Source organism: Polypterus senegalus, chromosome 17 (assembly GCF_016835505.1).
Source record: "Polypterus senegalus isolate Bchr_013 chromosome 17, ASM1683550v1, whole genome shotgun sequence".
NCBI lineage: Eukaryota > Metazoa > Chordata > Cladistia > Polypteriformes > Polypteridae > Polypterus > Polypterus senegalus.
In genome coordinates, this window is record NC_053170.1 from 97,226,481 (window position 1) to 97,251,734 (window position 25,254).

Below are 25,254 nucleotides of genomic sequence, written 5' to 3' on the forward strand. Positions count from 1 at the left end.
ATTGTGTTCAGGTATCTCTTTCTACGTGGAGCTCAGGGCAAGGAGACCAATCCAGTGACCCTGTGCATCACAGTGGCAACACCAAACCTACAGGAAGAAATTCAAAACTCTTCAACAACGAACTAAAAAGGACAAGTCCAAATTTGAAGATTTAAAACGTCATTCCTCCCCTTTGTAAATCGAAGGCTAAGTCTTACCTGTCTGTTGACGGTCCCCACCTGACGGCCTGCCTGCTCTAATTTATTTAAGGACTCCGCCCACATATTAGTGAAACAGGACAGTGAGGAGGCCCCGCCCCACTCCTGACGTCACACATCCCCACCTCCCTTTGTCTCAGATTAGCGCGAATACATCGCTCCTGCAAGTGAACTATGACACTTAGCGGGATGACAGAAGTCACAAAATCAAATGGAATGTTCAAGCAAATTCTATGAAAAGAAGCCAATCTAAATCCGTGAAGCACTTCTCTCGTTTTGAATTGTGATTAAGGCCCGGTAACGGACACCATGAGGACCATTCCTGATTCTGCGGGCCTTCATCTTTTGCACTCTTCACTCCGTCTTCTCCTGTTCATTCTCTGCGATTATCCTGAAAGAGCAGCAGATTGAATTAAATTACACAATGTCACTCGCTTTTCAAATTATATTTGTAATTGTTGTGTCACAAGAATCATTTGAAATGAATGAATTCTTTTCTTACCTCCACCGACCTTCTGAAGAGGCCCCAGAGCTGGCAGTGACTCATTGCTTTTATTTAAACACCTAACGAATGTTATTCTTCAAAACAAAGTAAATCGTGGCCATCGTGATTCAGGGATTTTTCAGTCCGTCTGCAAGGTTTCTGTTTTGCTTCATCTGGAATGGCAATCACCTTGAAACCAGTGACTAAGAAAGCTGAAAACCCAACAAAGTTAGGCCACCAGATGAAATGCCTTGAATTTATCTTTAAATTTTTCAACTACAGTAACTTTGAGACAAAAGCTATTTTTATTAGGGAAAAATAAAATGTAGACATTGTTATGAAAAGGTAGTCCAGATATGGAGTAAGGGGGTGCGAGGTCTCCAAAAAGTCCCACCAAGCAGGCCAGGACAATCACAGGCCTGTCCTGACGAAGCTTCAACCCCAGGCAGCCAGTCCTTAACTACTACTTGCAGGTTTTCAGGCCCAAAATGAAGATGTGGCTTAAAAAGTTTCAAAAGTAAAGAAAAGTCTCAAAACCTTACAAAAATGTCTTACGTGGGCCCTGCGGTGGGCTGGCGCCCTGCCCGAGGTTTGTTTCCTGCCTTGCTCTCTGTGTTGGCTCCAACAGACCCCCGTGACCCTGTAGTTAGGATATAGCAGGTTGGATAATGGATGGATGTCTTACATGGGAGACGAGGTTAGGAGCAGGCACTGATACAGCATGTTGGGCACCACCTCAGAATCCCAGATTAGGACCCGAGTGACAGGTGGCACCTCAGCACCACACTAGTTCAGATGGAATGGAACCAGTGGGAGGTTTTTTACGGTGGCTGGAGTGCCAATTCTGCCACCAACCCTCAAGTGTTTCCCTGCAGGCTGGAGGGCCGACATGCAGGGCTGGATGCAGATTAACGTCATACTCAGGACAGAGCAATTTCAGGTTCAAAGGGCCCAATGATGTAGAGTCACTTTTGGCGTTTACGGGATTCAAACCGTCAACCTTCTGGTCGCCAGTGCAGATCCCTAGCCTGAGAGCCACCACTCCACCCTAACATGGGAGAGAAAACGATAAAACTCTGGCCTGTAAACACAGCCCACTCAGCCCACATAGTCATTTTTACAACTGAGGATTGGTTAGTCAAAAAATGAAAAAAAAAATAAGAAGGCTAAAAGGAAGTCCAAAGCAAAGAAGTCCCATAACGTATTCCAAACTCAAAAATCCAAATACGAGGGGGGACCAAAAAGTTGCCAGAATCGGTCAATAGCACGGGACTGCAGTTCTCCAAAATGCCACTAGGTGTCGTATGCCTACAGTCTGGTTAGTCAGTCCACCAAGTGGCATCATGCCGAGCTGATCGAGTGCGCGTTTCTGGCATTTATTCTACAAATGTGCACCTGATTTGGGTGATTTTTTTTTTTTCCTCCAAGCCACCCTGGCAGATTTTCAAGAGACAACGACGATCACATTTTTTTGAGAGGAAGAGGAGGAGGTTAGGAGCAGACGTTGATACAGCGCATTGCCGCACCCACCATATGACAATCCAACTCAGGACCCCAGGTGAGGACCCGAGTGCAGCCATGCAACGGGTGACACCTCAGCACCACGCTAGTTCAGATGGAAATGGAACCAGTGTGAGGTTTTTAAAGGTGGCTGGAGTGCCAATTCTGCCACCAACCCCCAGATGTAATTATTCATCCATCCACTATCCAACCTACTATATCCTAACTCCAGGGTCACGGAGGTCTGCTGGAGCCAATCCCAGCCAATACAGGGAGCAAGGCAGGAAACAAACTCCAGGCAGGGCACCAGTGCACATTAGGGACAATTTAGAATCACCAATGCACCTAACCTGCATGTCTTTGGACTGTGGGAGGAAACCCACACAGACACGGAGAGAACATGCAAACTCCACACAGGGAGGACCCGGGAAGCGAACCCAGACGGGTCTCCTAACTGCGACACAGCAGCGGTACCACTGTGCCACTGTGTCGCCCGATGTAATTAACAATATATTAACAGAAATATGTTGTCCATGAGATTGGTCGCCCTTAGCTTCCATTCTGTTAGAAATATTCTTATGTCCGTTTTATATGAAAGCGTGAGATTAAAACATTTTTCTCGCCCAACACTACAGACAGCATGGGGCAGGTCAGTCAGTCATTTTCTAACCTGCTTAGTCTTGAACAGGGTTGCAGGATTCTGCTGTAGCGTATCCCAGCTTGCATTGGGCACAAAGCAGGCACAAACCCTGGACAGGACGAATACACACAAACACACACACGAGAGCCAGTTCAGGATCACCAACTCACCTAACCCACATGTCTTGAGCCTCTTAGTCTTGAACAGGGATTCAGGGGTCTGTTGGAGCGTATCCCAGCTTGCACTGGGTGCAAAGCAGGAACAAACTCTGGACAGTCCATCACAGGACAAACACACACATACACGGGGGCCGATTTAGGATCACCAACTCACCCAACCTGCATGTCTTTGGACTGTGGCCACTGTGACCACGCAGACACAAGGAGAACATGCACACTCCACGCAGATGTGAACCCTGGTCTCCTTGCTGTGAGGCAGCGGTGCTGGCACTGCCCAACATGCTGCCCACATGGGGTAGGTAACATATAAAGAGCATCAAGTTTGGGTGGAGTTTTCCTTTAAAGAGACTAATCTTTCTTTGTGTTGTCCCCATTATTTATTGATATTTTACATCAGACGAACAGCTGTGACATGTCCATCACAATTATCACATGAAGACAAAAATGAGTGCTCAAAAACACAGGACGTGCAGAGTGCTTTCATAACAGTGCATTCTGCTCCTTTGAAACCCACATACGCCATTTTAAACAAAAAGAAGTGACAGAGTCGCCAAGGGATTGTCTCCGAAATCTGAGATAAGGATGACACAGCTTGTCCAAAGACCAGAAGACGACTCTTGTGAGGAGGTCCCATGTCACTTCTGGTGCTGTCCCGGAAATCCCACCTTCTTTGTCCCACCGTCTTTTTAAGGAAACGTCAGACTGAAAGTCATGTCTACATGAGGCCGATCTCGCTATTCCAAACAGCGCCTCCTGAACAGAGAACTGGGATGCCTGGACATCTGAACATCCTAAAATTTTTGTTTCCTTTTTTTGCAGAATTTTCATTTGCCTCAACTAAATGGGGCTACCTTGGTGGTCCCCAACCCAACAACTTGTTCCTCTCTCCTTCATTACATAGGATAAAATCTTGAACGTGTGCCACTTTTAAGAGTATGAGCACTTACCAACGTTCGTCCAGGATGAAGTGCCATTAAAAAAGAGTAAGTGGAATCACCAATATGTCCACCACGAGTTAAGGTGTTTCAAAGTTGTTCACAAGTCTGTCGGATGCAAACACGTGCAACTGATTTAACAGCACAGGGAGTAGGCAGTCAAGGACAGCAAGAGCCTCCCAGGAGCACCTGAGCCCCCTGTGAACAGAGAAACGTACAAATAAATTCTTAAAAAAAAAGCACATCTATTCAGGGAATATCCCACTCATGCACAATGTAATCTTCCTTTACACAGTCTATAGACATTTAAAGCAATTTTCTTAGAAGCCTTATTCATAAATATAAATTTACTAGGGAGCTCTGCCCCCTGCTCGCTTCGCTTGCCAACCCCCAGGTTTGGTTTACCGGATATACAATTTCAAGAGATTGTTATTTTCATGGGAATTGTTTCATATGCATTATTTTCACTTTTACTTTAAAACTTCAGTAAAAACAATATTTGGAATTAACTTTTCCTTAAAGATCGCATTGAATTTCAATTCCATGTTTGGAGTTACATCGTGACAACGTAACGTATAACTGTGTGAGTGAATATCATTTATCTCTAATAAATTATCTGACTTTTTCGAATGTTTGTCCGTGCTCTTTCTTTTTCACTTAGTCGCTGACGCATCATCTAGAACGTATACAATTATTGTCCTGATAAAATTCATAAGAGCTGAGAGCGCAGGAAGTGTGTCTGACAAAAGCATCCACACGACTGTGGACTTTCTTGTTTGAAAATGGTCATAAGTAGGGCGTGACTTGAAAGAATCTCGTGTTAAAAGTCTCCGTCTCACGGGACTTCATTCGAAAAAGCCTCGCAAAGAGTCACGTCTCGTCCCAAGATCTTTTTATTATAATAGTGAGAAATGTATTCTCCAGCCCCAAGCCTGGCCACCACAATGCCGTATAATGACTCTCAGTTTCAGCCAAAGCCCTCGCAGGGTTTTTCAAATCCATTTTTGGGTTGAGTGAGAATACAAGCGTCAACGTCATGGAATACGAGCCATTCAGCTTGTGTTCAGCTTCAACCGAAAACCACCAAAAGCAGATTTAGAAAACGCATTATTCTTTTCACATTATAGTGGGTAAAAGTAATAATGGCTTGGCGCTCTTCAGAGCTGTCATCGTGCCTCTACCCCCTCATGAGGACCCGTCTTGTAACGGGATTTTGGTCCAAATGACTCTCTGAATTGGCTAAGTTGGGGTTGATTGTATTTATAACCAGCTGAGTTACCCGTTTATGGTAAGATTACAACTTGAAAACTGTACAAGAATAAACAGCATTTGATTTACTTTCTAGAATAAATACATCTGTATTCCACTTTATAATGTACATTGATATTATATTTATGGACACAAGTAAATTACTTTGAAATAATAAATATTCTGCTATTTAAATAAAATTTACCCAACGTGAATAAACATCAGAGATTGGCGTGAGGAACTTCTTCAGAATTGTCCGATGTGAAGAGTGGTGACCAACAGGGGTCAGTGTTAGGGCTGCTGCTGCTATTGCTAATTAATAAAAAATGATTTAGATAGGAATATAAAGAACAAGCTGGTGAGGTTTGCAGATGATACCAAGATGGGTGGATTGGCAGATAATTCGGAATCTGTTATATCATCACAGAAGGACTTGGACAGCAGACAGGCTTGGGCAGATTTGTGGACCATGAAACTTAATGTCAGTAAATGTAAAGAATTACACAAAGGAAGTAAAAATGTGAGGTCTGAATACACAATGGGTGGTCGGAAAAGCGAGAGTCCACCTCATGAGAAGGATTTAGGAGTCATAGTGGACTCTTCCAGACAGTGTTCAGAAGCCATTAAGAAGGCTAACAGGTTATATAGCGCCTTGACGTGTGGAGTTCAAGTCACAGGAGGTTCTGCTCAAGCTTTACAACACACTGGTGAGGCCTCATCTGGAGTTCTGTGTGCAGTTTTGGTCTCCAGGACATCTAAAGGACATAAGAGCACTAGAAAAGGTCCACAGAGGAGCGACTAGGCTGAGTCCAGGGCTACAGGGGATGAGTTATGAGGAAAGATTAAAAGAGCTGAGCCTTTACAGTTTAAACAAAAGAAGATTAAGACGAGACCTGACTGAAGTGTTTAAAATGATGAAGAGTTCATCAAGAACACGGGGACACAGCTGGAGACTTGTTAAGGGAGTTTCGTACAAACATTAGGAAGTTTTTCATTACAGAAAGAACGATAGACATGAAATTTGAGAAAATAATGTGCTGCAGAGCAAGATTTCTCAAAGAAGTCTCTATATATACGGTGACTGGGACCAAGATGAGTATATATGCTGAACCAAAGTTCACGTAACTCACTTGGGTTGTTCTCGATGTGATGCCCAGACAGCCATTATTTATACACAGGATGTTGGGAATATTGTATTTTTGATTTCAATTATGTTTTAATTGCTGCGCTGTGCTTTAAAGCTGAATTCATTTTAAAAAGAAAGCTGACACAGTTTAGAGAAAAACACAGCACTACACGATGGACACGTAGAGGAGCAGGGCTGCTGGTTCAAACTCCACATCTGACTCTCACTTCACCTGCCAGCGTTCGAATTGTAGAGATGGAGAGACAATAGCACAGCACTCTGCAAGCTTTACATAAAGATAACAACTACAGTAAGTGTAAGGATAATACATTTCTATTTTTAAGGTAAACATGCAGAGAAGTTCAAAATAAATGTGCATCAGACCGACAAAGCTAAAAAACGTCAAGATTACAATTGGTACGGAAGCTGAGAGAGGACATGCAATATTGTTAGTTTGTTTTCTTGATAAAGTGGAATAATTTCTTTGAGATCTTGAAAAAACAGGAGCTCCATATGTGCAAAGCATACAATTGTTCATCGAGCACATCTCTCTCATTTAAAATTGTCCAAAATGTTTCCAGGGCGAGATCCAGCCTGTGAACATTGCAATCGAGCTCCAGCCTCACTGGGCCACATGTTTTGGGCGGCGTGTACCAAATTAACATCATTCTGGACCAAAATTTTGAAATGCCTCTCAGAGAGCCTGGGTGTCACCATCCCCCTAAATCCACTAGCAGTCGTGTTTGGTGGGCCCACAGAGGGGCTTAAAGTGGAGAAGGACAAACAGACTGCAATGGCCTTTACTACACTATTGGCACGCAGACCTCTCTTGCTCAACTGGAAGAATCCTAACTCTCCTGTTCTGAGTTAGCGGGTAACTGATGTTATATATTATCTGAAACTGGAAAAAAATCAACTTCTCACTTAGAGGATCTGTGCAGAACTTTTTCAAAACCTGGCAGGATCTGATCACTGACATTTTAGAATAAGCTTATAAAGCACTGAAGAAGCAGATTCTCTCTTCTTTTCTTTTTCTTCTCCATTTATCTTTACTCATTTATTCATTCATCTATCTACTTATTTTTACTAGCTTTTAAGTTTTACTCTGCCGGCCATGCTCTCTTTCTCAAACGTAAGCCTATTTTGCTTGAGGTACGTTCACGTTGGTTGACTTGCTGCACGTCTGCTTTGCATTGCTTTGTGTCAGATTGCAATGACTGGCAGCACCGAGATCTGATCGGATTGTTTTTGGGCAATCCCCCCAACCACTGTAACAACTTTAGACTGTCAGTGAAGTTTGCCCACTTGCAGATGAAATGGCGCCAGGAGCCAGGGATTGAATCCATTTACTCCGACGTCAAAGGGTGTGAGTTTACCACAGCTGTCTATGCGCCAAATGTAATTTGGTCTCCTTCTACGGTGTCTCCTGCACCTTCTGTGCTGAATGCCCTCTGGGTCCAAACGTGATTGTAATTCATACACAAGCTCTCTAGTGACCCTCAGTCCACTCATCATATGAGATCCAATAATCTAAATGTTAGGCCCTAATGGTCATCTTTGAGAAACACTTTGTTAAGTCGAGATCTCCAGCAAATCATTCAGTTATCTTCACTACAGTGCACAACCTCTCTCGGCTTCAGGTAACATGAACTAACAGTGGATGGCAATGACATTTTATTGGGATTCACAATTTTCATACCTGTTGTCCATTATAAGCAAACCCTGTTGGGCTAAACTCTGAATCTCCTGAGACTGCATGAAAACGTCCTGGAGACCCCAACTTGCACAACATTTCTTCCAGTGCTAAGCAAACAAGACATAAAACATACATTACTGTCGAGGCCAATCAATCCATTAGTCACATCAGAAAAAGGGCAGGAAACAACCTTGGATGAAGCGCCTGTCCAGGTCGGTGCCCACATACACACACTTGGGGCCAAATCAGAATTGGCAGTTAATAAAGTCTGCACGTCTTTGTGTGGTGGGAGGAAAAACCACAGACACAGACGTGGAGAGAAATGAGCAAACCCCACACAGGGCAACGCACAAGACTGGCAGGATGAGACAATGTGCCAACATGCTACCCTATATAACTGTCTGAATAATTGTGAGTGATAAGTTTGGACCAGGAGATTAAAAATGTGATCAAAAGGCAGGCAGAAGCCAAAACCATAAAGACAAGGAGACTGAGGTACAAAAGCCAAAACAAAAGATCAAAAGGAGTTCATAATCTCTGGCAATATGGCCTACCTGTACTGAAACTAATTCCAAACAGAGGGCACCTGGGCTGCAAACCCTAGTCTCTTTAGGGCTCGTTTATACTTCATGCTCAGAACACGGACACATCATGGCTGCCACGCGTTCCCAGCGTTCATTTGACGCGTTCCCTGAGCAGGTCCTCAGAATTTAACACAACGCATGGGCGAGTCTCAGTACCAGCTCATGTCACCTGTGTGTGTGTGTGCTGTACCACCAATTATGTTGTCTGTTAGGTTTATTCTCTGAATTTACTGTCTTAATCTTCTTTATTTATCTTCTTCTTTATCTGTTTTTTTCAATGCTATATACTGTATACCCTGTTCTATCTTAAACTCTGTGAAGGGCCTTGAGCATGGGAAAGGCGCTATATAAATAAAATGTATTATTATTATTATTATTATTATTACCAGCAAAAAGTCAGGGGCACAGTGTGATAAAAGTCGTAACGTGATGTCAGAGTCTCTGTTTACTATCCACATGTGACAGAAAGCCGCTATGCAGATCCTACGGGATCGATGTGCGCGCTTCGATGTTTGATGAATGGTTCGATGTGGTGAAGCAAAATAACGACATACAGATGCATTCATTGTGCTTTTATATTCAAGCGTCGCATATTCCCGATCGTAATGACACAATACGTTTTAAAAGTCTCACATACCATCTACTGTGCCATCTTTTTTATCTGGGACTTCCTCCTGACCTGACAGCAGCGGCAAACAGCAATAGATCAGCACACAGAACGCATTACATGTATGATATTCCAACTCTCTGCATATTTAGAATTAGATTTATACTTGATATCACAGGCACTACAGTATGTATGTTACATTTTACAGATACTGTAAATTGTTAATTTCGTTTAAATAATGAACACTGTTAACAATTACACACTTGATGGGGGTGACACGGTGGCGGAGCGTTAGCGCTGCTGTCTCGCAGGGAGTCACGTTGCTGGTATTCCCTGCCAGGAGTTTGCATGTTTTCCTGCTGGGTTTCCACAGTGGGCTCCGGTTTCCTTCCAAAGTTATGCAGATTTGGTGACACTAAAATGACGCTAGTGTGTGTGTGTGTGTGTGCTTGTATTCACCGTGCGATGAGCTGATGCCCCGTCTAAGGATTGTTTCTGCCTCGCGCCCAATGCTTGCTTGAATGGACATATCCCTGGATTGATGGATTTAATCATTAAACATCCTTTTCAGGGATACTGCGGTAAGGTGTCATCAGAATTTAATGGGTGTTCCAGGCAATTCACAACACAGCGAAGCCGAACCTGTTCTCAGCGTGATGGTATCTCGCACTGCCACCTGGTGGATTCCTCCAGATTTACGTAAAATACGCGCGCGAGTATAAACGGTACAACGTTTGTGTAGTAGGAGTGTCCACTGCAGTATGAGTCGCGTCACATGAAGTATAAACCTGGCCTTAATGTGGGGCAGCAATGCTACCACTGCACCACTCTGCTGCCCCCTATGGTCGCATCTAAAAATAAAATATATTTTCCATATACAGCGGTACCTCGGTATACATCCGCTTTGGAATAAGTCCAACTTGGTATACATCCTGTTTGGACATGAAAAAGTTTGCTTGGTATACGACCTTTGTTTGGAATACGACTCGTGTGCTGCCCTTGTTAACCTCTCTCGAGACAAAGCCACGACTGCCCATGAGCGTCAGTGTGCCAGTTGCTAGCATTCAGTGAACAACCCGCGCTATAACTCTCTGTGAATTTTCACGTGATTTTGTGTTTTTTCGCGTAAATTTGAATTGATTGTTGAAAAGTATGAAGGTGGCATACGTATCCGGGACTTGGCTGCTGCATACTGTATTCCGAGAACGACGGTATCTACGATTGTGAAAAACAAAAACGTTATTAAAAAGTAAATTGAGGTTAAATTTTCATTTATTTCATCTAATTGCTTTTGTATTTATGTATTTTAGTATTAAGCAGTGTTTAAATTATTTTATACAACCCCATCAATGTATAATATGCCAATAACAATGGGATTTTTTTTAATAGGAACGGATTAATCATTTTCCCTTTATTTCTTATGAGAACCTGTTTGGTATACGTCAAAGGATCTGGAACGGATTAAGGACATATACCGAGGTACCACTGTAAATAAAAAGTAATAAGACAAACTGTCTGATCAAGGTGGAAATGTCACCTCTGTCAGCATAGACACACCATGTGTGCACAAGCGCACGGGGAAAGCTGCACTGCCAACCCAAACAAAATGATCACAGGATAATTATGGATCTAACCTCATGCACTACATGTCCATATGGCTTTTGCTGTGTGATGTTCCCAGCAGCACATTTTATAGGAACGGCCCACAAATTGACAATAATTTAAATTAATGATGCTATGAAGCATATGACTTCTTGCCCAAATTTGGTGTACTGTATATTAAATGGTATTAAGAGTTAGAGAGAGGAAAAAGCAACAAGAGAATTACCTCATGGGTGATTCCTTGAGTCATTCTCATGCCCATTGCCAAGGCTTCCTCTAGACTTAAGAGTCCAGATTAAAAAATAAAAAATAAATAAGAGAAAGCATTAGAAGCACAAGTTAGAAAAGATCAGCCATCTCAATCAAACATAAACTACAAACACATCCTGAGGTGGTCACGTTTATCGTGTGTTAGGAGAGCCTAACATAACATCTTCAATCTCAGCCAAGGTCATTTACCAGGATATTACACTCCAGCTAGTGATTGTAAAGTCAACAGTCATTATTTTTAGCTTGGGATCCACACACACACAAAAAAAAAGACGGCTCTTTTAATTAAGGCATTTACTCTGCAAAATCAAATATTGTAAAGCTTAGATAGACTGCAGTTTCAATTTTTAATCATCACTCAGAATCGAAGGCACAGGTTCTCCCAATGTGGTAATTGAAGACGTGCTGTACGCTGCATTTCAGGACATAAATTAGAATTTGTTATTTTAAAGAGCGCAAATCATAAGACAGCCAGTGGCTGTTTAACATAAGGCTTAACAATGAAGTACGCAGTGAAGCTAAAAGGCAACAGATTTAATTACAGCAAAGAACCGATAACTCACACGTCAAGCTGCGTCAGGCGAACTCTCTTCCTGGTTCCATGGCCGGAGTTCTTTACCTCCATCATCCACACATCCGGTTCAAGTGTCTGCACACGAGCTTCCCTCTGTGCCCCGTCTTCAGTGCTCGGACGGAACCTTCCATGAGCTCCTAAGACATTAAAATATTAGGTAGTGTCACACACGTGCGATTAGGGCCTGAATAATAGTAATTCCATGCCCGACCAGGGAGTGGCGAGGCGCACTAATTGTCACTCTCAATCCCTTACTGACCATTTTAGGGAAATCCTGCCCGGTTCCGGCACCAAAGATGACGGCACTTCTGGTCCTGGCGCTGCCGATGACATCACTTCCTCCACTTGTCTTTAAAAGCCGCCATCTTAAGGCAGCATTTCAGTTCTGCTTCAGACTCGCATGAGTAAAGAACTCTTGACCATTGACCCCTCTGCAGCCAGGGTATAATATACGGGTGGCTGCCCCAAACCTTTTCATGTCTCATCGTGCTTTTTGTGACAGTAGATATTGTTAACGGATATGTGCTAAAGTCAATCGTCTTTAACCTGCAATGAATATTCGCCCTTCCACCTTGAGAATACGCTCATTCTAATACGGGGTTGTGAGCTGCTGCTGAGCATTAGGCAGCAGCCTGAAAAGTACACAAGTCACAAACCCAATGTACCCCTCATGCAGAACATCCCTAACGACTTGTACAGCAACTAACGGAAAACAACACTAATTAACAAATAAGAAATGAAAAACAAAGAAACTTCATCACCTGGTCCAATTCCAATGTACTGCCTGCCTCTCCAATACATCAAGTTATGGTTACTGACAGCATCCTAGGAGAAAAAAATGAAATCATAAATGACATCCATAATCATCTTCCATCTTCCCCTCTCTGCCCCTCTCACTAGAGGCTTTTGGACGATCATTTTCTTTACTGGTCAGAAAATCCACACAAACGGCAAAAGAAATTTATCAGATTTTATAGAGGGGTTTGGAAAGAGTTAAAAGGCTTCTACAAAACTAACTGAGACAGCCAGCCAAGAAGAAGAAGAAGCAAGCATGACAGACAATTCTCTTCATTCCAGAGTGTAATAGCGTGAGATTTTTCCGATCATTTTTCTGACTCCGGAGATGCGTATGAGCATTTTAATGGGAACGTAACTGTTGGTTTAAGGCCATGTCACATTACAAGGTTATTCCAGCCATTTCACTTACCTAATCTTGGGGAGTCGACAGTCGGGGGCGCGTTCCTGTGCAGGGCAGACACATGGCCAGACATGCTCTGCAACCCACTCCAACTGGCCTGTGACCCGCTCCGATAAAATGTTTTTATCTTTAGATCGTAGGGGTGGGCTCTGTGTGCATGAGAGCTGACAGCCAATGAATGCTCATCCAGAGGTACACTTCATATAATACAGGAAATAGGAATAAGGGAGGCAGGGGTGTTTTGGACTTCACAAACAGGACAGAAGCTCGTCTGTCTGATGTCTCGTGTTTTGCATACCAGAAGGGAATAAAAAGAGAAGTCAAGTCTCCAGCTGAAACCTTTGTACCTATTAACCCTTTACACAGCAACAGCTCCGTCAGGCAGCACGTCACAAAAAGGGGGCTGTGTTAGAAGATTGGCACACAGTCAGGGAATCTGACATGCCCAGTGATTTTCAGTCGCATAAACTGACACGACTGAGTGACAAGATCAGCAACGGCAGTCGGCAAGTCTGACATATGCCACGACTAGAGGTCCCATAATGTGACATCAGCTTTAGGGAGGCATTTCAGTTTGCCAATGTTTTTAGTATCCGGATACTTTGAATTAATGGCTCAAATCATCATCGCTATGTATTCATACTGTCATATCAAGTGAGGAGTGAAATGGACAAAGAGTTTACTGAAAGTGGCACTAAAATCCATTTTGCAGGCAACCTTGCAATTGCAAAATACGAGACTCACTTAAACATTTCTTGGAGTAGAAAACAAGAAGGTGGCACTGTGTGTAGCGCTGCTGCCTCGCAGTAAGGTGACCTGGGTTCGCTTCCCGGGTCCTCCCTGTGTCTGTGTGAGTTTCCTCCCACAGTCCAAAGACATGCAGGTTAGTTGCATTGGCACCTAAATTGTCCCTAGTGTGTGCTTGGTGTGTGTGCCCTGCGGTGGGCTAGTGCCCTGTCCAGAGTTTGTCTCCTGCCTGGCGCCCTGTGTTGGCTGGGCCTGGCTCTAGCAGACCCCTGTGACCCTGTAGTTAGGATATAGTGGGTTGGGAAATGACTGACTGACTGAAAACAAGAAATATCATTCACACTTTTGTGTATGGCATGTACTCTGTAGCATACTTGTCAGATTAATTCTATTTATGTCCCTCATTCACGTCAATTTATATTAAATATCTACTTATGTAATTCATTCCGCAGTTTCATATCTTCCGTTTGAGTAAATGCTCTCAATAAAATGACTGTCTAGTTTCCAAAGATTTATTTGAACACATTTAGCTGACTGGTAAACTCATAAATCGTATAATGTTTACGGGAAAGACCATAAATATTTTCAGCAGAATTTGTTGCTATAATTTAGAAAAATAAACATTTTCTTTCAGCCAGTATTATATGACGCCTACTTTGAAATTGATGAGACTGAAGCAACTTCCAAAAACGAAAGGACTAACACGTCTTCTGCACTAAAAATCCAGGACATTTAGTAGATCCTGAAGCGGAGAGGCCAGGCATTTTCTCTTCTCAGACCTGATTAATATATGTGCTTATTTGTACTTTGTGTGTAAAGCCCTGCCATTAAATACATGTATGAAATTAAAAATATTTATTAAACACACAGCTTTATACAGAGTTGAATGGTGACGCCAAGGATGGCACTGTTTCTTTGTAAAGCCCGAAAACCATGGCAGTTTTCCGCTGGGGTAATCTTGTGTGCAGAGTTTGAATGCTGTTTCCATGATCAAATGGAGATGTTGCTTTCACCCCAAATCTAAAGACGTTGATCAGTGAATGTAAATGAGCCCACTGTCAGTAAGCGCTATGACAGCCCTGTGCTCCTTCTGGGCTTGTTTTTGACCTTGTGCCCTCTCAATAAGCTCAGAAGTGCTGCCAGAAGAGGAGACGGGTGCACCTGGACCACTTCCGGGTGTACTACAAAGGAGGCCGCCTCACTCCGTTCGAGAAGCCAGAGTCGGAAGGTGGAGGACAAAGCTTGCATGGAGAGGAGTGGAGGTGGCACAGGAGAAAGAAAGAAAGAAAGAAAGAAAGAAAGAAAGAAACTGATCAATAGTGTTGTGCTTAGAAACTGTGTACTGTGCTCTGAAGTGGGGAGGGGGAAATAGAGCTGCCCCACGAAGAAATAAAAAGAGTGTTATTTTGCACTTGTGTGTCTCTGAGCCTGTCTGTGTTCAGCTTTGGGGAGCTGTACGTCCCTGTGACTTCCACTATATATATATATATACTGTATATTGTGACAGATTAGGGTTTTCTCGCACTCGCATCCTTGTACCCTCAGACCACACGTCAGACACCAGATAAAAAGTCCAATAATTATTTATTATAATAATAATTGTGCACAAAGCACCACCACTCCACTATTCTTCAATAACAATACAATAAATCACAATCCTCCACTCCCAGACGCTTAGCCACCCTGCCTCCCAACTCAGCTCATTGTCTGGGAGCTCCCACAGTCCTTTTATACTCCCTGACCCGGAGGTGTTCCTGCCCAACAGTCCACAAGTCCTTATTCCTTCCGGGTCAGGGTAAATAGTCCCTTTCTTCAACCCGGGAGCACGTCGTTTCTTCCTGTCACGTGACCGTGACGCACTCCCGGTCATAGGGCACATAAGAGCCACGAGCCCCCTACAGCAAGCCTGGTGGCCCCCAAGGTATCCAGCAGGGCTGTGTACAAACACTACATAGTCCATAATGCCCTGCTGGAACTCGGGCATGATCATGCTGTCGGGAGAGCTCCTCCTGGCGGCCTGGGGTTGAGGGCCGGAGTGAAATGTCAGTAATCCACCACAATATATATATATATATATATATATATATATATATATATATATATATATATATATATATATATATATATATATATACTGTATATATATATATATATATTATATAGTTATTAATTAATTAGTACACATTGTGAATAGGGCAGCACGGTGGTGCAGTGGGTAGCACTGCTGCCTTGCAGTTAGGAGACTGGGGTTCGCTTCCCGGGTCCTCCCTGTGTGGAGTTTGCATGCTCTCCCCGTGTCTGTGTGGGTTTCCTCCCACAGTCCAAAGACATGCAGATTAGGTGCATTGGCGTGTGTTTGCCCTGCAGTGGGCTGGCACCCTGCCCGGGGGTTTGTTCCTGCCTTGCGCCCTGTGTTGGCTGGGATTGGCTCCAGCAGACCCCCGTGACCCTGTGTTAGGATATAGCAGGTTGGACAATGACTGACTGACTGACATTGTGAATAGTAAAATGCTGACTACTAAGGTAGCAGAAATAGAAATCATTAAAGACCAGAATAATTGCCCACTGGTCTGATGTTTCCAAAACAATTACTTAACGGTTATCATAATTTTCGCTTACATTGTATAAAACTTTACCTTGTGATCGGTGGATAGGCTCTGGTCACCCATAATCCTGAACAAGTTCAAGCAGAATTGAGAATGTATCTATTGTATGTAAAACATATATTTTGCTTGAAAGCCACAAACACGTCCATCTAAAGCCATATTCGAGATACAACCCTCCTCTTGAAGAGCAGAACGTGAAGTAGATTCTCTTTTGAAATCCTGCTCCATTATTTTTAGCACACACATGTAAAGTCATTGTCCCCCCCCCTTCCCCCACCAATTCCTTGCGAAACCCCAGGTGTCGATTCATAAACATCTCCCCCCGTGTTGTGTGTTGAGTCACGGGGCTCATCCTAATAAAAGAAGCCCTTCATATTTTCATGAAATCACCACCTACACAAGTGTGTGTGTGTCTGTAAATGAGTGGGTGTGAACGTGGAGTGTAAAAAGAGATCAGATCAGTATGTTCAGTTATTAAGAGGACGCGGCTGTAGTCATTTTTAAAGGAACCGTGGCCTGAATCAAGGACACTGATTAAAATCATAATGCTGTCACCTGAACAAAAAAAATAATAGAGGGACTTTAACTATGGTCGATTAAACTCATGCAATGAAAACACTTACATTTCTGGCAAAATTGGAGACCTCATACTGCTGAAAGCCATGCTGTTTCAGAATCTCCCTTGCCGTCTCATACATAACAGCTGTTTGCTCTTCTGTAGGCATGTCTAGTTTCCCAGAGTGCACCTGTTTAAAAAGAGACGTTCCTCTCTCCAAAGTCAACTGATACAAGGATACATGGTCATCACAGGCCACCAGCAGCTCCTCCAGCTCCCTCTCCCACAAGTCTGTGCTTTGGCCCGGACGGCCAAAAATCACATCCACTGATGTGCGCCCCGGACACAGCTCTTTGGCTTCTTGTAACGTCCGTAATGAATCCTGGGAATTGTGATCTCTTCCTAAGGTTACAAGGTCTTGATCATTTAGAGTCTGAAAAGGTCAAAAAGTCAAAGAGATAAGGCTAAACTATTGTGTAGCAGAAATGTGCCATCATCACAACAACATAAAAGAACAAAAGATCACAAAAACAGGCCAGTTACGTAGAGAAATGAAGTTTTACTAAGTCAGTGGTATAAGAAATTATTACGGTGATGCTGTCAGGTCTTTAAAATGTCATTACAGTAAATGATGAGAAATCCAGTGACTAATAACCCCAGCCCACCATTTTGTAAGAATGCACATGACATAATAATACTGTGATACAGACCCGCCTGCCTCGGAATTGGCTCTTTAGGCCTGCTGGTGTTGTTCAAATTCCCTCAGATTTTGACAGAGTGACATTTTGTCAGAGAGTCTTTTCTAGCCTCTTATTCTGGTATTGCCTTTGTTTTTGGCTCTGTGTTTATTTGACCTCTGGCTATTGTTAGCAGGAGACAGAGCCGGAGGTGGCAAAGTTAAAGATTTTAAGATTTGCATTGGGTGTGATGAGGATGGACAGGATAAGAAATGAGGACATTAGAGGGTCAGCTCAGATGGGACGGTTTGGAGACAAAGTCAGAGAGGCGAGATTGTGTTGGTTTGGACACATGCAGAGGAGAGATGAGGGGTATTATGGGAGAAGGGCGCTAAGGATAGAGCTGCCAGGGTAGAGGAGAAGAGGAAGGGCTAAGAGAAGGTTTATGGATGAGGTGAGAGAGGACATGCAGGTGACGGGGGTAACACAACAAGATGACGAGGACAGGCGAACCCTAACAGAAGCAGGGGAAAGAAGAAGAAGAAGATTTATTTTTTATAAAGAAGATTACATTTTGATAAAAATCTAAACACAAAAAAGACAGCAAACCTTCAGGCTTACTAAGTGAGCACTGTTTTTAAAACAGTAAGATCAAATTGTTTTTTCTTTATTTTTGGACAGCAGCACTAATCTATCTTGCACATTTTCAATCAGTTTATCTGCTGGAATCTTAGTACCCGTTACAAACAAGTCATTACTTTGTTGCTCTGGCATTTCTATCTACTCCCTTTGTATGTGTATTAATATTTGTACAATCAAATAATGTTACGAGTTATTATGTTTATTATGCTTGGAACGTAGTTTTATTATAATGCATGTTACAGTTTATAAATTATTTCCAGTCGTTGGTCACCAAGAAAATTTATTGTAAACAAAGTTACCCTACATAAGCATTATGTGCTTACTTGTTTGTGAAGACATTATAGAACACTAGCTGCGTAAGCCCGTGATGTAAAAAGCCTGGGCTCCTAGAAACTATTGAAATCATCAGAAAAAAAATTGAAATGCAGAGTCGGCGGTTTGGTTTTGTAGATGTGCTCGCCCCCCTTGTGTATCAGCGGCTAAGCGAGGTTCTCTCTCCTCAGAGGTTTCGTTTTGCCAATGTGCTCGCCTCTCTTGTGTATCAGTGGCTAAGCAAGTTTCTCTCTCCTCAGAGGTTTCATTTTGCCGATGTGCTCGCCCCCCTCGTCTATCAGCGGCTAAGCGAGTTTCTCTCTCCTCAGAGGTTTCGTTTTGCCGATGTGCTCACCCCCCTTGTGTATCAGCGGCTAAGCGAGGTTCTCTCTCCTCAGAGGTTTCGTTTTGCCGATGTGCTCGCCCCCCTCGTCTATCAGCGGCTAAGTGAGTTTCTCTCTCCTCAGAGGTTTCGTTTTGCCGATGTGCTCACCCCCCTTGTGTATCAGCGGCTAAGCGAGGTTCTCTCTCCTCAGAGGTTTCGTTTTGCCGATGTGCTTGCCCCCCTCGTCTATCAGCGGCTAAGTGAGTTTCTCTCTCCTCAGAGGCTTCGTTTTGCCGATGTGCTTGCCCCCCTTGTGTATCAGCGGCTAAGCGAGGTTCTCTCTCCTCAGAGGTTTCGTTTTGCCGATGTGCTCGCCCGCCTTATGTATCAGCGGCTAAGCGAGTTTGTCTTTCCTCAGAGGTTTAACTTTGGCGACGGAGTCACTTTCTTTCAGCTTCATGCTGCAGCCTCATACTTCTTTCTTCTTCCGACTCGTTACCTCAGGGCCGCCTTTCCAGCTCTTTGAGCTTCGCGCTGTAGCCTCGCACTTCCAGGCCGGACAGACAGACACACACACTTTCACGCGTAGACGTTTATATAGAAGATTACAGCAAACATAAGTATCATTAAAATTTAAATAATAAGGGTCTTGTGTTTTCCTAAGCCCCCATTGAGACCTCGGAAGGAGGCTAGAATGACACAAGTTTGGCTCCCAAGCCTGTCCTCAAGTCACCCTGTTCTACATAACACGATGTAGTTCCTCGGACACCCACAGGCATTCCTCAAAGCACTAACATAACTTTGAATTTGTTTACCCTGGGTGCCCCATTCTTTTAAGTTATCAGCACTCCAATTGTAGAAATGTGTAAATATTTACTCTAACCTGACCTGGTCCACTTGCCACTTTGTCTTAAAGTGTCAGCTAGATAAATAAATGTCATCTAGTAACAGATTCATGGAAAAAGCAACATTCAAAAGTTTGCTCAGAATTCCTAATTTATGGATACGAGTTCCCTTTAGTAATATTTTAGGAGGGGCCGAATCTCACCTGAATGCCGAGAGAAAAACGGTTTACTCCTGCAGATCGAAACTCAGCCAGTTTTGAAGCTCCGGCAGATGTTGGATTCACCTCCAGCGTCACCTCCGTATCATCGGGCAGCTGAGCACATTTGCTAAACGTTTCCAAAAGCTTAGCTATGGTGGCGGGCTTAGCCAGGCTTGGTGTGCCACCTCCAAAGTACACAGATGAGATCCTGAGTCGAACACAGGAGAGAACAAATGAGCTCCTGCGACATTTACATCCATTCATGTTATGTGCAGTTAAAAGGTTACATTAAAACGAGACATTTTAGCAAAAAAACACGTGCAGTTTCACACATTTTCAGCATACAAGTGGATATCAGACAAGTGGACTATGTGACGTGAGTAACGTGAGGTTTCTTTTTTACATGGACGTTGTACAGCACTGGTTCTACTGTATTATATAATATTTTTTGTTGATTCAAGGTGCTGCTCACCCACCACATGACAAACCACCTCAGGATCCCAGATTAGGACTCGAGTGCAGCCATGCAACGGGTGACACCTCAGCACTACGCTAGTTCAGTTGGAATGGAACCAGTCTGAGATTTATTATGGTGGCTGGAGTGCCAATTCTACCACCAAGCCCCAGGTTTTTCCCTGCCTACATGCAGATTAACGTCATACCCAGGACGGAGCAATTGCAGGTTAAGGGCCTTGCTTAAGGGCCCCCCGAAGTAGAGTCACTTTTGGCGTTTACAGGATTCAAACCGGCGACCTTCCGATTGCCAGTGCAGATCTCTACCCTCAGAGCCACCACTCCATGAAAACAAGAGATTAAAAATTTTTCTCAGCCATCATTACAAACTAAATGTGGTAGGTATCATATAAAAAATGTCATTTTTTGGTGGAGTATTCGTTTAAACAAACCATAAACTATACTGCAGCTATAACAAATAACCTACCGTATACACTTGTGGATAAGTCGGGACTTAATTTTACTGTATACTTTCTGGTATTTTATAATGTCGGTCGTATAAGTCGAATGCTATTGGTCCAAGAGTTTATGATATGCCAACGCACACCTGAGAGAGTAAGTAACCACCGGGCACACAGCCTTTTTTTTCTATGTGGGTGCGGCAATGCTCTGTATCAGTGGGCACTCCTGACCCCCCTCTCTCTATATTGTGCCTACGTGACCACACGGTAATACCCAACACTATTCCGAAGTGACATTTGCACTGTTTAGTGTTTTTTGTGTCTCACACCCTTCTACACCTTTATCGTAAGAGCATCCCTTATCTACGATGGAGCGTTCAATCAGAAGAAAATATGAAGCTGGTTTGAAATTAAAAGTCATTGAATTAGCAAAAGGCTGGCACGGTGGCGCAGTGGTAGCACTGCTGCCTTGCAGTTATGAGACCCGGGTTCGCTTCCTGGGTCCTCCCTGTGTGGAGTTTGCATGTTCTCCCCGTATCTGCGTGGGTTTCCTCCGGGTGCTCCAGCAGACCCCCGTGACCCTTTGGTTTGGATATAGCGGGTTGGATAATGGATGGATGAAATAGCAAGAGAAATTGGTAACTGCGCTGCTAAAACAAAATTTGATGCATCTGAGAAACTGATGACAGATTGTAGAAGGCAAGAGGATGTAAAAATAAATTTAAGTGTCACAATTTTGAACAGGCATAAAAGTCGGGGTGTGATTTTATGATTGATTTTTTTTTTCGGGTTTCAAGACCCAACTTATACACGAGCATATAGTATTCTTTTGCTGCCTTCTCAATTGTGTAATGCGTTTTTTGTTCAGCGCTATTTGGAGCTCTTGCTTGTTGTCTGCGTACTGCGTTCAGTCAGTTCGCGTGAGCCGCTCGCAGTACATGCATCGAAGGTTCTCAGCTGTGCTTGTGCTATCTCGTGCGATCTTGCGATGTCCACGGCTTTATTTAATGTTAGCGAAGACCCGGCACTTAGAAGTTTCTCTCGCACTTTCGCTGAGTTTGTGCCAAACACTAGTCTATCCCTGACTATCTCATCTTCGTTTGCAGAAGCACAGTCCTTCACCAGCAATTTTAACTCCGTTACAAAGTGATCAAAAGTCTCGTTTATACCCTGCGTCTTCTCATTAAACTTGTATCTTGCGGATATCGTATTCGTCTTAGGCATGACAAACGCCTCAAAACGGTCATAATCTCGCCACCCAAATCGTTACTCGTGAATCTAAAATGTTTAACAGGCATTCCCGGTATTAACTTTTTGATTTGCCTGCGAATACTTAGCGGCAGCGTGTCTATTGGATTGATGCTGACGGACGGCCTTATATGGGCAGGCACTCAATTACGTGGGAGGCGTGGGTATGGGGGACGCAACTCCGCCTCACACGGCGACCGAGCTGCAGGCTATGGCCGTATATATGTACGTAAGTAGGATTCAGTTATGACCGTTACGCGTAGAATTTCGAAATGAAACCTGCTTAACTTTTGTAAGTAAGTTGTAAGGAATGAGCCTTCCAAATTTCAGCCTTCTACCTACATGGGAAGTTGAAGAATTAGTGACGTTGTAAAGTTCAATATGGCGGCTGACAGTGGCATCATACCACCGAAATAAGTATGTACATTGGTTTTGGTTAGCGCAGGGAAGCCGCCTACCAAATTTCGTGAAGATGGGGCCATGAATAAGAAAGTTCAACATGGCGGACGTTGTTGACCGTTATGCGTAGAATTTCGAAATGAAACCTGCTTAACTTTTGTAAGTAAGCTGTAAGGAATAAGCCTGCCAAATTTCAGCCTTCTACCTACACAGGAAGTTGAAGAATTAGTGATGAGTCAGTGAGTCAGTGAGTCAGTGAATGAGTGAGTGAGTGAGGGCTTTGCCTTTTATTAGTATAAGATACGGGTGGCTGCCCCTAACCTCCTGTTTGGTGTCAAGGTCTATTCCTTTCACAACTGTTAAATGAGTCCATGCCTTTGGGGAAAAAGTAGCCCACTTATCTTATATGTGTGGAAGTGTGTGTGTGTGTGTCTGTCGCTCTGTCCGGCCTGGAAGTGAGGGGTGGAGTCGGGTTAAGGGCTTCAACCTCCGAGGATACACAAACAAGGCCAGCACATCGGCAAAACGAAACCTCTGAAGAAAGACAGTGGCTTAACCGCCATTACACATCGGCAAAACCGTATCCCTGTTACATTTCCATTTCCGTTGCTAGTACACAAGTGAGGTGAGCACATCAGAAAAACACGAGTCCTCCTAGGAGAGTGACGCCTAGCAGTTCCTTCCAATTAACCTGACATCTCTACATTTCATTTTTTTTTCTGACGATTTCAATCGTTTCTAGGACCCTGGGCTTACACACAACAGGCTTACACAGCTAGTGTATTTATAATTATGGTTACTAAGATGGCTGGTGTTAATGGAAACCATGGCTCACCTTTTAATCTGGCTGAGATGAAGCAAAGTTTCAGACTCCCGCACCAGACACTGCTGCATTAAATCGTGATCCACCGCTGGCTTAACATACTTATTGAAGTTACAATATGTGCAGCGCCTCTGGCAGTAGGGCCACTGAAAAAAAACAGCAAACAAAAGGTGAGGGGCAACAAATCAACAAGCACATTTGGGCATCACTGGTGGGCAACCCAGCAAACCTCAGTGTGCCGCTCGTGAGACATTTTGTTCCCATGATACAATTTTTCAAGGCATCAGTTTTGCGTTTATGTTTTCAGTGCGATGACAATTCAGTTTTATGAATCATTAAGGTTTTTAATAGCTTGTGAAATGTTTGAGCCACACAAGACTATCGTGCAGCCCACACACTAGATAAGGTCGGTCACCACCCATCCAGGCAGTCGTGGAGCGTGATGCATCCCTCCAGCTGGGCTGCTCATCCCAGGTTTCTTCACAACAGATAATGTAACTCAGACGCCGACCACTGCTCCTTACTGATGTCCTCGTTTCGGTATGAAAGCCCTGGTCCCGATTCCTTTTGTCCCGTTTCTGCCTTTCTCAGGAATAATTCATCCAAAAGTCCAATTATTTCCTTACCCTAATGAATAATCTGAATTTCGTTTTCGGCAGGGAGGGAGAGACAAGTGCAACGAAAACATGAGGAGTTTCTCGGCTTGGGGAGGATTTCACTGATGGCTTTATAATGGATTACACGATAATCACGTGATTCGTGGGTGCACACTTGATGTATTTGTGATATTTTCGGTTCAGTAAATGGAAAAATAATCATTGCTTAAATTGATATTAATAGAATGAAAACCCACACAGTACCGGTTTACAGGGTCAGGTGCACAGAATACAGTGAAATTAAATTAGAAATAGAGGAGCAGGAGTCGGAGTCAGTGTGGTACCATAAATCGGAGTTGGGGTCGGAGATGAAGGCCTATCGGCACCATATGGAAGAGTAAACACCGAGATCATTTCTTTTACATCTCATTTACAGAAACTCTTTAAATCTTCATTAAAGTTTCTTTGTGACTTTGTCATTTTGGCAGGTTTGTGACATTTGCTGTTGGCAGCCATACCGCCTGCACTCCAGAACAGGTCATGTAATCAAGTTCGGCCCTGCCAGTATTTGGATGGGAGACCATCTAGGAAAAAAGCTTGGGTTTCTGCCCTTAAAGAGGTGTTGGTGTGGACATCAGGGGGCACTTACCCGGTGGACCCCAATGCCTGCAGTGCAGTGACGGGGACACTGTGCTGTAAAAATGGCTCCGTCCTTCAGCTGAGACTTAAAACCGAGGTCCTGACTCTCTGTGGTCATTAAAGATCCCTGGGCCTCCTTCATAAAGCGTAGGGAGTACCCTGACGTCCTGGCTAAACTGTCCACCATGGGTCGGTTATTCTAGCCCCCTAATCTTCCCCCCGTCTCTAACTCTCTCTCTCTCACCCCTTCACAATATGATAGCTATTATGTGGTGAACGTATAATAATGGCTCCCGTCGCATCAACCAGGTGGGAGCTACACAATGGGGGTGGTCCAAGTGGCTCCCCTCTGTCTATTGTGGCAAGTGGCTGGGGTTGGCACCCAGCCGGGATGCCCAGAAGGACCGGAGGAGGGATTACGCCTCCTCCAGACCACGAGGGGGCGACCGCCCTGGTGGCTTTGGGGACCACTGGAACAGAGCTTAGAAACTCAACCCTACAGGGACCCGTGGTCACCACCAGGGGGCACCCCAATGCCTGAGGAGCCCTGGCCCTCAGAGGGGAAGAAGACCAGGGACACCCGGAAAAAAGAAACGTCCCTTTTTCAGGACTGTGTATTTCAACAATAATGTTTTAAAAATCCAAATAACTTTACAGATCTTCATTGTAAACGGTTTAAACAATGTTTTCCATGCATGTTCAATTAACCATAATCAATGAATTAACATGCACCTGTGGAATGGTCGTTAAGACCTTAACAGCTTACAGAAAGTAGGCATTTAAGGTCACAGTTCTAAAAACGCAGGACACTAAAGAGACTTGTCTACCGACTGTGAAAGATGCCCAGGGTCCCTGCTCATCTGCGTGAACGTGCATTAGGCATGC

General features: G+C 43.8%; 1 protein-coding gene across 6 annotated transcripts in view; it reads right to left on the reverse strand.

Annotated features, from left to right (window-relative positions):
* Positions 1-387: 387 nt before the first annotated feature.
* rsad1 (radical S-adenosyl methionine domain containing 1) overlaps positions 388-25,254 on the reverse strand; it is a 28,989-nt gene continuing 4,122 nt past the window's right edge. The window contains exons 2-11 of one of the 6 annotated variants that reach the window (XR_005631100.1): positions 23,147-23,280; positions 19,754-19,958; positions 16,817-17,182; positions 12,404-12,467; positions 11,632-11,779; positions 11,025-11,079; positions 8,009-8,112; positions 3,948-4,133; positions 700-893; positions 388-588 (exon numbers count right to left, since the gene is read on the reverse strand). Coding sequence is in view for 4 of the 6 variants with exons in the window: in XM_039740237.1 (XP_039596171.1) it covers positions 4,016-4,133; positions 8,009-8,112; positions 11,025-11,079; positions 11,632-11,779; positions 12,404-12,467; positions 16,817-17,182; positions 19,754-19,958; positions 23,147-23,280 (1,194 nt within the window). In the remaining 2 variants the exon portion in view is untranslated. Of the gene's footprint in view, positions 589-699; positions 894-3,189; positions 4,134-8,008; positions 8,113-11,024; positions 11,080-11,166; positions 11,481-11,631; positions 11,780-12,403; positions 12,468-16,816; positions 17,183-19,753; positions 19,959-23,146; positions 23,281-25,254 lie in introns of those variants that run through there. The other 5 variants (XR_005631101.1, XM_039740237.1, XM_039740238.1 and 2 more) reach the window with 5 other exon arrangements.